The 12281-nt window shown below is 41.3% G+C and overlaps 1 protein-coding gene across 1 annotated transcript in view; it reads right to left on the bottom strand.

Annotated features, from left to right (window-relative positions):
* Positions 1 to 3697: 3697 nt before the first annotated feature.
* LOC128696957 (sodium/calcium exchanger regulatory protein 1) overlaps positions 3698 to 12281 on the bottom strand; it is a 32562-nt gene continuing 23978 nt past the window's right edge. The window contains exons 2-4 of the mRNA XM_053788385.2: positions 10629 to 10801; positions 6804 to 6908; positions 3698 to 4009 (exon numbers count right to left, since the gene is read on the bottom strand). Of these exons, the coding sequence (XP_053644360.1) occupies positions 3959 to 4009; positions 6804 to 6908; positions 10629 to 10801 (329 nt within the window). The 3' untranslated portion in view covers positions 3698 to 3958. The remainder of the gene's footprint in view (positions 4010 to 6803; positions 6909 to 10628; positions 10802 to 12281) is intronic.

Here is a 12281-nt window from a genome sequence, read left to right as displayed (position 1 = left end):
CTGAATTTGTGTTAATATCACCTCAATGTCTGACACATGTACATACTCTTGTATAAATATTTAAACTTTTAAAATATACTTATTGTAAATATAATATTTTTGTCCCAGTTATTTATTAAATATATTTATATCCTTTTTGCCTCTATTGCCATAAAGTTATTTGTAATGGCAACATTGATTAGACACCATGCAACACTGCACAGAATATACACTCATAAGTAACCAAAAAATATTTAGTAATTGGTAATTTAGTACTGACTTTTTAATGTATATGTGATAACTAGTTTATGTTAGACTGCATAAAGAAGACAGCTTGTATTGACAAATGTTCACAGCTTTAATTATATAGTGATTGTCTTTTGATTATATTAATATGAGGTTAATGTTTTGTATCACATGCTCTCATTGACACTATATATATGGTGTAAAATTTTTGTCTTTTTATATGTTAAATAGAAACATGGGACAGTTTGAAGCCAAATCTACTCCTGTATAATTAGTTTGGTCCCTTTTTATATTGCCTTCATTATCTAAAGGCAAACTTGTACTTATATTTGATCATGTACATTATATTAAAACATTGTAATAGCTGTCAGATACAATATTTTATTTATCTAGCTCAAGTTAAGATGTCTGTTGTTCATTCTTATTGCTTGGTGTCCTTTCAAAAGGAAGGGAAGGGGGATGGTGCCTTAATGCTGATGAAAGAGTTGTGATCTGAGGAATTAGAGCTATCCTTCCCTTCATCAGATTGGCTTTATCTCTTAGACACTGTGTGACTTACGGGTTTAGTGCTTCCCCATAAATGTATAATAGAACTTTGTGTGGGATGCTAACATATTGCAAGATAGCTGATACCCATGACCTGACACTAATTGTTTTTTTTTTTCCAACTAACCAGCTGTATCTCACTGAGGCAGGATAACCTAAAAAGAAAAACGAAAGTCTCTCTTTTTAAATTTAGTAATGTTTACAGATGGGGTTACTAGCCCCTTGCTTCCAGCATTTTAGTTCCCTCTTATGACACACACAGCTTACGGAGGAAGAATTCTGGCTGGCTGGATTATGGTGTGATTATATACATCTTCTTTCAACAAACTGGCCATATCCCACCAAAACAGGGTGGCTGAAAAAGAAAAACAAGTTTCTCTTTTAAACTTTAGTAATGTATACAGGAGAAGGGGTTAATAGCCCCTTGCTCCCAACATTTTAGTTGCCTCTTATGACACACACAGCTTCTGACTAACTGGATTATGGTGTGATTATATGTTTTTTTTTTTTTTTCAACAAGTCGGCCGTCTCCCACCGAGGCAGGGTGACCCAAAAAAGAAAGAAAATCCCCAAAAAGAAAATACTTTCATCATCATTCAACACTTTCACCACACTCACACATTATCACTGCTTTTGCAGAGGTGCTCAGAATACAACAGTTTAGAAGCATATACGTATAAAGATACACAACATACCCCTCCAAACTGCCAATATCCCAAACTATGATATATTACCATTATCCTCCATATCCCATTGAAATGACAGGGAGGCAGTTTCCTTTCACTCCGGCTTACTTTTATCTTCCTCATTGATCATTTCATCAGCATGACCCAACTTGGCAGGGAGGGCTGGTAGTATTAGGCCTTAACAGTGAGGAAATGGACCTTCCTGGCTAGGTAACATACAGGTCTGTAGAGTTCTTCAAGGATTGGTATCCCTGAAGAGGGACCTTAAAGAGGTTGCTCCATTTCAGTTTTATCCTCCTCATAACTCATTATAATTAGGGTAGACTTGTGCCCAACCTTATTACAATTTTGATACAAATAAGATGGGATTTTTTTATTGTCTTGTGTTACATGTAATATCTTGATTAATTCTGTTTGTTTTTTTTTTTTTTTTTTTTTTTTAACAAGTCGGCCGTCTCCCACCGAGGCAGGGTGACATTTTAGATGCTAGCATTTAATCCCAGCTAAGATGAATAGCAAAAGCCCATCGAGTGGTAAAAAATACCATGCTGGCTCTGAGTCAAAGAGACAGATCATTACTTCGGAGAGGAAACTCTAGGCAACTTTTGTGAATGTTAGGTAAAAGGACACAAGTGCAATTAATGTGACATTTTATTGTGACAACATTTCGCTCTCCAGGAGCTTTGTCAAGCCGTTGGTAATGGCTTGGCAAAGCTCCTGGAGAGTGAAATGTTGTCACAATAAAATATCACATTAGTTACACTTGTGTCCTTTTACCTAACATACTGTCGGCAATTCTACCAACATCAATGCAACTTTTGTGTATGTCCTGGACCATTATCAGTTAAGACTTTAAAATGCTCCACAATGGACCAAAATGAAGTTTAAAATTGTCTTACCTAAGCATGGGTTATTTGTGAATTATTCCAGCCACAGTATTGTGACTTCTAGTCTTCAAGAAGATCATTACTTTGGGTATTAAAAATAGATCTTTGAGAAAGATGTTAAGCTAATGAAGAGGATGTTGAAATTACCAAAGCCACTGGCCTATCTTCTTCCTAGATAAGCACGTACCATCTTTCATTCATTTTATTTGCGAATCTAAAGGAAGATGATGAATTGCAGCATCAGATACTTTCAGTGCTAGTAGGGGCTGATTTTATACGATTAAGAAACTTAATATTATCCATACTTATAAAATGAACAGCCATATTATCAATAATTGATGATGTTCAGCATTGATGAAACTGAGTTATTTTGGATGACAAAAGTGTCCTGATTTTAAAATGGTCAAGGAGAGCATTACAGCTGTGGTAAATGGTAATGCTGCAGAAGATTTTTAAGCCTAAGCCCATATTACTTTACAATTATTAAAAAGCTTCCCTATGAACATTATTATTGTGTACAATTGAAGTGTTGATAGACCTTTCTAGGAGTATTATGTTCTAATAAAACAGGCTGGATAACAAAAGTTTTATGTGAAGATTAGAATTTGTTCCTGCCCAGTATTAACAAAATACTGTGATTTTTATGAGTTTAAATTTTCTCTGTGAATTTAATAATTACGACTGGCACTTCCTAGCGAATGTAATAAGCAGCTTTTTCCCCGTGCATTTTGTGATAATGAAAAAGACAGCTCATAGAGCATTATTTTTGCTGGATATTTTTATTTGTTCTTTATTAACAGTTAATTTAGAAATACAGTGGTACCTCGGGATACGAACAGCTCACAACTCGAACAGTTATGTAAGTTTATTTATGTAAGTGCTTTTGTAAGTGTATTTTTGGGGGTCTGAAATGGATTAATCTAATTTACATTATTTCTTACGGGAACATATTCGTTCGGTATCGGCACTCGAACAGCCTTCTGGAACGAAATAAATTCCTATCCCGAGGTACCACTGTACTTGTTGTATGTACATTAATCTAGGAGAGACAGTGGTACATGGTTTAATTTAAATACCAGCTTTATTCAAAATCTTTATTCATTCTGAAACATAAAAAAGTAATATAGTATATAGTGTATTTATAATGGTCCATGACTGCTATATGTATCAGTGTGGTCAGTTTATCTCAATAATTGATATACTGTACTATACATATAATACTTTTATTAATGCTGAAAAATTATGAGGAGAATTATGTAGCAGTTACATGGGTGGATTTAATAATTCAAAATTTAAATCATTGTTATACTGTACCTAAAGTTGTAAGAATGGGTTGTTAGTAAATGCTAATAGTCTAGATTGTATTTTTTATTGTTGCAAAATGTGATTAAAAAATACAAATGCAGTATTTATATGATCATTCATGTTGGACAGAAAAGAGTATCTAAGGTAATGAGAAGATGATCATAGGAAGGAATCTTGAGCAGTGAGCAAGTTCTCAAGACAGTGAGGCAAAGGATGATGGATTTATGCTGCTGCTGTCGTGCTGCTGTCGTGCTGCTGTTCTGTCTGTTGTTGCTGATCTTTTTGCTGCTGCTGTTGCTGTTGCTTCCCTTACTGGCGCTTGTAGATGCGCTTTGAGACAACATCATCACACTCCGACAACTATAGAAGTTCAATCATTAGATTATCAAAATTAACTGAATGAATACAAAAGTATGCAAACTAAATGAAACAGGGGCAAACTATTTGACCCAAATAAGCTGCCTGTTTGCTTCTGAAAGTTCAGGATGGAACACTTCAAATTACAGATTTGATGAAAATAATAATAAGAATTAAAATTTAGTTTAGCACTTAGTTTTGATTTTAATAATTTCTCAATGAGGGTAGTAGGTTGGTAGACAGCAACCACCCAGGGAGGTACTACCGTCCTGTGGTAGTAGGTTGGTAGACAGCAACCACCCAGGGAGGTACTACCGTCCTGTGGTAGTAGGTTGGTAGACAGCAACCACCCAGGGAGGTACTATCGTCCTGCCAAGTGAGTATAAAATGAAACCCTGTAATTGTTTTACATGATGGTAGGATTGCTGGTGTTTTTTTTTTCCATGTCATAAACATGCAAGATTTCAGGTATCTCTTGCTACTTCGTGACACTACACATGCATGTACAAGCATATAAGCATATATATATATATACACACACCCCTCTGGGTTTTCCTCTATTTTCTTACTAGTTCTTGTTTATTTCCTCTTGTCTCCATGGGGAAGTGGAACAGAATTCTTCCTCCATAAGCCATGCGTGTCGTAAGAGGCGATTAACATGCTGGGAGCACGGGGCTAGTAACCCTTTTTTTTTTTTTTTTTTTTTAACAAGTTGACTGTCTCTTACCGAGGAAGGGTGACCCAAAAGGAAAGAAAATCCCCAAAAAGAAAATACTTTCATCATCATTCAGCACTTTCACATCACTCACACATAATCACTGTTTTTGCAGAGGTGCTCAGAATACAACAGTTTAGAAGCATATACGTAGGAAGATGCACTACATATCCCTCCAAACTGCCAATATCCCAAACCCCTCCTTTAAAGTGCAGGCATTGTACTTCCCATTTCCATTACTCAAGTCTGGCTATATAAAAATATACTATGCCAAAAAAACAGGTCACCCATCCTGATATTTGTCTGATACAGCAACAGTGGTATCTTGATGCAGGGGATATCCTCTGCTACTCTATTCCTTATAATCAGTGCTGTATGACCCTGGTGGTTTAGTGCTTAGTTTTCATTATAATAATAATATTAATATTGCTAATAATGCTTGGCATGATTTACTTCCATTAGCGGGCCCTTCCTACCTCTGACACCATCTCCAGTTGCTACACCTACTTGTAGTTCTGTCTTCATGCATCTGCAGAATATTTTAGAACAGACACAGCAGAACGAATCTGCATTTAGAACTTTTACTCAGGTGAGTTTTCTCAAAAAATACACTTTTTTTAAAGTTATTATCCAAACTCCATATGAAAGCAAGACATTGGTCCATTCAGTGCTCATTCAGCACCATGCCTTGCACTGTATACACAAGTTTTTCCAGCTACCAAAAAACTACATGACATGTATTTTGATTATATTTACACAATAACTACCGGTACATGCTTTTGAAGTAGGATTAAATAATATGGACATGGATTTATAATAAGTAAATGAATGAGTTACTGGATGATAATATCTGGAAGTGAGAAGAGGCTTTGGACTTACTATGTCTGTGAATTGCTCATTTGTCTGAGAACTCGGGAAGCTTTAGCATTGCTTTAATCCAGGGATTGGCAACCTTGTTCTGTCTAGGGGATAGAGCCTATGTCTCTGAGCGGATGGCTTGCCACACCTATCGCCATAGTTAATAAATAGAAAAATTGGATATCAAAGAAGTGAATGTTTTCAGATATTTGGGAGTTGATGTGTCAGGCGGATGGATGTATGAAGGATGAGGTTAACCATAGAACTGATGAAGAAAAAAAGGTGAGTGGTGTACACAGGGATATGTGGAGACAAAAAACGTTATCTATGGAGGCAAAGAAGGGAATGTATGAAAGTATAGTGGTACCAACACTCTTATATGGGTGTGAAGCTTGGGTTGTAAATGCTGCAGCGAGGAGGCGGTTGGAGGCGGTGGAGGTGTCCTGTCTAAGGGCAATGTGTGGTGTAAATATTATGTAGAGAATTTGGAGTGTGGAAATTAGGAGAAGGTGTGGAGTTAGTAAAAGTATTAGTCAGAAGGCCGAAGAGGGGTTGTTGAGGTGGTTTGGTCATTTAGAGAGAATGGATCAAAGTAGAATGACATGGAGAGCGTATAAATCTGTAGGGAAAGGAAGGCGGGGTAGGGGTTGTCCTTGAAAAGGCTGGAGGGAGGGGGTAAAGGAGGTTTTGTGGGCGAGGGGCTTGGACTTCCAGCAAGCGTGCATGAGCGTGTTTGATAGGAGTGAATGGAGACGAATGGTATTTGGGACCTGACGAGCTGTTGGAGTGTGAGCAGGGTAATATTTAGTGAAGGGATTCAGGGAAACTGAAATGGGAAGTACAATGCCTGCACTTTAAAGGAGGGGTTTGGAATATTGGCAGTTTGGAGGGATATGTTGTGTATCTTTATACATATATGCTTCTAAACTGTTGTGTTCTGGGCACCTCTGCAAAAGCAGTGATTATGTATGAGTGAGGTGAAAGTGTTGAATGATGATGAAAGTATTTTCTTTTTGGGGATTTTCTTTCTTTTTGGGTCACCCTGCCTTAGTGGTAGACGGCCAACTTGTTAAAAAAAAAATATAATACATGCTAAACTTTGACATATATTTAACATCATTTGAGCCATGGCCATGTTGGCTGGATCCAGTCCACGGGCCATAGGTTACCAACCCCTACTCTAATCATTTGTGTGTCTGTGAACTCGGGAAGCTTTGGACTTACCATGATCATTTGCGTGTCTGTGAATTCCCTGGTATACTTGGCACTCTTGCCCTTGACTGCTGTCTGCACCTGAATCAGCTTGTCTCCCTCCAGGGTGAACACCGTCTGTGGGGAGCCCAGAGTCTTTAGAATTTGCTGCATGAGGCATCAACACAATTTTTGAAGCCCTGAGTACCAGGAATTAGGTGAATACTGTGTGGTAGTGTTTCAGTCTAGTGATTGGTGGTGTGGTGTTGATGAATTTAATATCCTGTGTGTACAAACTTTATTTCAACAAAATACAGTGCATAGACTTACAAGACTGGATGGCATTTGATAGGAATTTGTACTATCAAAAAGTCGCACAGAGTAAACTGTGGACTGATAACAGAACCATCTGTCTATACAAGCATTGGGTTTTAACTGTGACTTAAGATTGTTGGTAAAGTGACTGAGATGGGAAGTTAAACATTTTTTTTCATGAAATGCTGGTTCAGTCTTGTGGGTGGGTGCCTGTGGAACATGTGTAGGTATGAAGACAAAGACAGGTTGCAGAACGTATTTTTATTGGGAAAACGTTTTGCTCTGTAGAACTTTGTCATGTCTAACAAGCTCTACACAGCAAAATGTTGTCCCAGTAAAGTATTGCTCAGGAACTTTGCTTTTGTTTACATACCTATCAGCAATATGCTATTTCATCCAAGACAGGAAGGGATGAGTCTAAGGAAGTGCATAAAATGTTTACATCACCCTAATGGACAGTTGAAAACTGTTAGTGTGGCAGCATAAAACATCGAGCTAGGACGCTAAATGGAGACATTCTGAGAAATGTGTGGTGATAGGAAGACATGTATGTATAACAAACAACCTTCCATTTATACAAAATTGCACTCACTGGGGGTTTTACCACATACTTTATAAAGCCCCCAGTAATTACCTATTTGTAGCTAATGGAGCAGAGCTATGCTCATGGTGTCCTTTCAATACTTTGTTCATCAAATGAGAGTTTTTTTCTTTGCTTAGAGTGGTCATGCCACCATTCACAATGTGAGTGGTGTTAGCTCAAAACAGATTTGATATATATTTGAAGTGCAAATGTAGGTAACCTCATATAATTGTAATATGGAATAGCTCCGGGTAGTGAATGGTGGTGAAAAAAATGAATTCGAATGAATTTGAGGGTTTGAGGCACCAAAGGTGGCTAAGCTAAGATGTATATGAACATCTCCAACACCACCACTACCACCAACTATCATTATCACCATAAACCACTATCACCATTTCCATTACCTCACCCCCACCCTGCCACCATCACAATGACACACATCACACTGATGTCACCACTATCCATCACAACCAAGGCCTCCGACTTATACCGGTAGGCCCCATTTTACAGCACTTCACTTTATGGCATTTCGCTAATGCAGTTGTTTTCAATTACTATACCCATTCTTCATTTATTCAGACTTCGTACAATAAATATTTTCACCACTCTCTATAAACTAAGAACAGAAATATTTTAAGATAAGTAATGTGTGTACTGTATATGCATTTTTTAGGCCTAGCTCACTTAATATATGATAGTGTAAATATGTTATCATGCTTTTATATGCATTTTAAAGTGAAAAATTGGTTATGTTTCACTTTACAGCGGTAGCCCGGAACCTAACCCTTTACAATTATGCACCTCACACTTACACTGTTGCTTGGTTAACAACGCTTTCGCCTCACACTGAGTGTCTATGATTTGATCCCTGATATGGGTGGAAATATTGGGCATGTATCCTTACACCTGCTGTCTCGTTCAATTAGCAAGCAAGTAGGTACATACCTGGGTGTTATGGTGCCCCGTGGCCTGGTGGTTAAACCTCTCACTTCACGAGGTGAGGGCCTGGGTTCAATTCCCAGCGAGGGTAGAAACATTGGGTGTGTCCTTACATCGGTTGTCTATGTTCCCCATCAGTAAAGTGGGTACCACCACCATTCAACCAGTACCACCACCATTCCACCAGTACCACCACCATTCCACCAGTACCACCATCATTCCACCAGTACCACCACCATTCCACCAGTACCACCTCCATTCCACCAGTACCACCTCCATTCCACCAGTACCACCACCATTCCACCAGTACCACCATCATTCCACCAGTACCACCACCATTCCACCAGTACCACCTCCATTCCACCAGTACCACCACCATTCCACCAGTACCACCACCATTCCACCAATACCACCACCATTCCACCAATACCACCACCATTCCACCAGTACCACCACCATTCCACCAATACCACCACCATTCCACCAGTACCACCATTCCACCAGCACCACCACCATTCCACCAGTACCACCACCATTCCACCAGTACCACCACCATTCCACCAGTACCACCACCATTCCACCAGTACCACCACCATTCCACCAATACCACCACCATTCCACCAGTACCACCATTCCACCAGCACCACCACCATTCCACCAGTACCACCATTCCACCAGTACCACAACCATTCCACCAGTACCACCACCATTCCACCAGTACCACCACCATTCCACCAGTACCACCACCATTCCAACAGTACCACCACCATTCCACCAGTACCACCACCATTCCAACAGTACCACCACCATTCCACTAGTACCACCACCATTCCACCAGTACCACCACCATTCCACCAGTACCACCACCATTCCGCCAGTACCACCACCATTCCACCAGTATCACCACTATTCCACCAGTACCACCACCATTCCACCAGTACCACCACCATTCCACCAGTACCACCACCATTCCACCAGTACCACCATTCCAACAGTACCACCACCATTCCACCAGTACCACCACCATTCCACCAGTACCACCACCATTCCACCAGTACCACCACCATTCCACCAGTACCACCACCATTCCACCAGTACCACCACCATTCCACCAGTACCACCACCATTCCACCAGTACCACCACCATTCCACCAGTACCACCACCATTCCAACAGTACCACCACCATTCCACCAGTACCACCACCATTCCACCAGTACCACCACCATTCCACCAGTACCACCACCATTCCACCAGTACCACCACCATTCCACCAGTACCACCACCATTCCAACAGTATCACCACCATTCCACCAGTACCAGTACCACCACCATTCCAACAGTACCACCACCATTCCAACAGTACCACCACCATTCCAACAGTACCACCACCATTCCACCAGTACCACCACCATTCCACCAGTACCACCATTCCAACAGTACCACCACCATTCCACCAGTACCACCACCATTCCACCAGTACCACCATTCCACCAGTACCACCACCATTCCACCAGTACCACCACCATTCCACTAGTATCACCACTATTCCACCAGTACCACCACCATTCCACCAGTACCACCACCATTCCAACAGTACCACCACCATTCCACCAGTACCACCACCATTCCACCAGTACCACCATTCCAACTACCACCACCATTCCAACAGTACCACCACCATTCCACCAGTACCACCACCATTCCACCAGTACCACCACCATTCCACCAGTACCACCATTCCACCAGTACCACCACTATTCCACCAGTACCACCACCATTCCACCAGTACCAGTACCACCACCATTCCACTAGTACCACCACCATTCCACCAGTACCACCACCATTCCAACAGTACCACCACCATTCCAACAGTACCACCACCATTCCACCACCATTCCACTAGTACCACCACCATTCCACCAGTACCACCACCATTCCACCAGTACCACCACCATTCCAACAGTACCACCACCATTCCAACAGTACCACCACCATTCCACCAGTACCACCACTCACGCACCTTACAATCTCTGCCGTCGAAGGTAGATTCATCAACTTCTTGGCCAAGTTTAAACTTCAGTTCCGTGGTCTTCAGTGTGGTGGTGGTCTTTAAGGTCCATTCCCCATTATTCTCTATGAACTCCACCGTGGGCTTGCTGGTCTGACCCAGCTTCCTCAGCATCATTCCTACACCTGCAACGAAAATAAACGTTGTTGATAATGGTTCAGATAACCGACAACTTGGCAAATTAGACACATGTACAACACTTGGGTATCTTTACTGAGGAAACGTTTCGCCACACAGTGGCTTCATCAGTCCTATACAGAGAAGAATGATGAAGATCAGAAAGAATTCGAAGTAATCAGTCCCTCAGCCTGGAGTCGATGTACACAGTAATTTTGCCACAGTCAGACCCCTGGTAAGTATGGGCTCCTAGCCGAAGCTGAGCATTGTTTCCAATACCCCGGAGCACAGGACTGTGGTAAGTTATTTTATCAAATCTTGCAGCATGGAAAGAACCCACGGGGGTGGGGGCGCAAGTCCTCCATGCCTAATTCTTGACAGGATGGGTACTGAAGCATGAATCTCCTAGATATGCCTCTTGAAAGGTAAATGCAGCAGCATGAATGCCCACATCTACCTCTTGAAAGGTAGGGGCAGCAGCATGAATCCCCACATCTGCCTCCTGACAATCTAAGTGCAAGGGCACGAATGTCTCTCACCCGTTCCCCGTCAAGGCTGGTGTGGAGATATGAGTTCCCAACAACTACCTACCCAGGCACCTACTTACCTACTGCTAGGTGAACAGGGACAGCAGGTGTAAGGAAACATACCCAATGTTACCACCCGTGCGGAGGATTGAACCACGGACAACTTCGAATATATTCTGATGTATATTTATCTCGTGTGTATGTGTACTCAACTGTACTTCCTTAATTGTGATTGCAGGGGTCGATTCATAGCTCCTGGCCCCACCTCTTCACTGGTCGCTAGTAGGTCCTCTTCCTGCTCTATGAGCTTTATCATACTTCACGTGTGTTAATTAACATTTTGTCCTAGGCCCATGTCGATTAGACACTAGGCGGCCTGTTACACACACACACACACACACACACACATATATATATATTTTATTTTTTTTATTATCACACCGGCCGATTCCCACCAAGGCAGGGTGGCCCGAAAAAGAAAAACTTTCACCATCATTCACTCCATCACTGTCTTGCCAGAAGGGTGCTTTACACTACAGTTTTTAAACTGCAACATTAACACCCCTCCTTCAGAGTGCAGGCACTGTACTTCCCATCTCCAGGACTCAAGTCCGGCCTGCCGGTTTCCCTGAATCCCTTCATAAATGTTACTTTGCTCACACTCCAACAGCACGTCAAGTATTAAAAACCATTTGTCTCCATTCACTCCTATCAAACACGCTCACGCATGCCTGCTGGAAGTCCAAGCCCCTCGCACACAAAACCTCCTTTACCCCCTCCCTCCAACCCTTCCTAGGCCGACCCCTACCCCGCCTTCCTTCCACTACAGACTGATACACTCTTGAAGTCATTCTGTTTCGCTCCATTCTCTCTACATGTCCGAACCACCTCAACAACCCTTCCTCAGCCCTCTGGACAACAGTTTTGGTAATCCCGCACCTCCTCCTAACTTCCAAACTAC

This window comes from Cherax quadricarinatus, chromosome 49 (assembly GCF_038502225.1).
Source record: "Cherax quadricarinatus isolate ZL_2023a chromosome 49, ASM3850222v1, whole genome shotgun sequence".
In the NCBI taxonomy this organism is placed as follows: domain Eukaryota; kingdom Metazoa; phylum Arthropoda; class Malacostraca; order Decapoda; family Parastacidae; genus Cherax; species Cherax quadricarinatus.
Note: the sequence above shows the minus strand (reverse complement) of the source record. Positions and strands in the feature narration are given on the sequence as shown.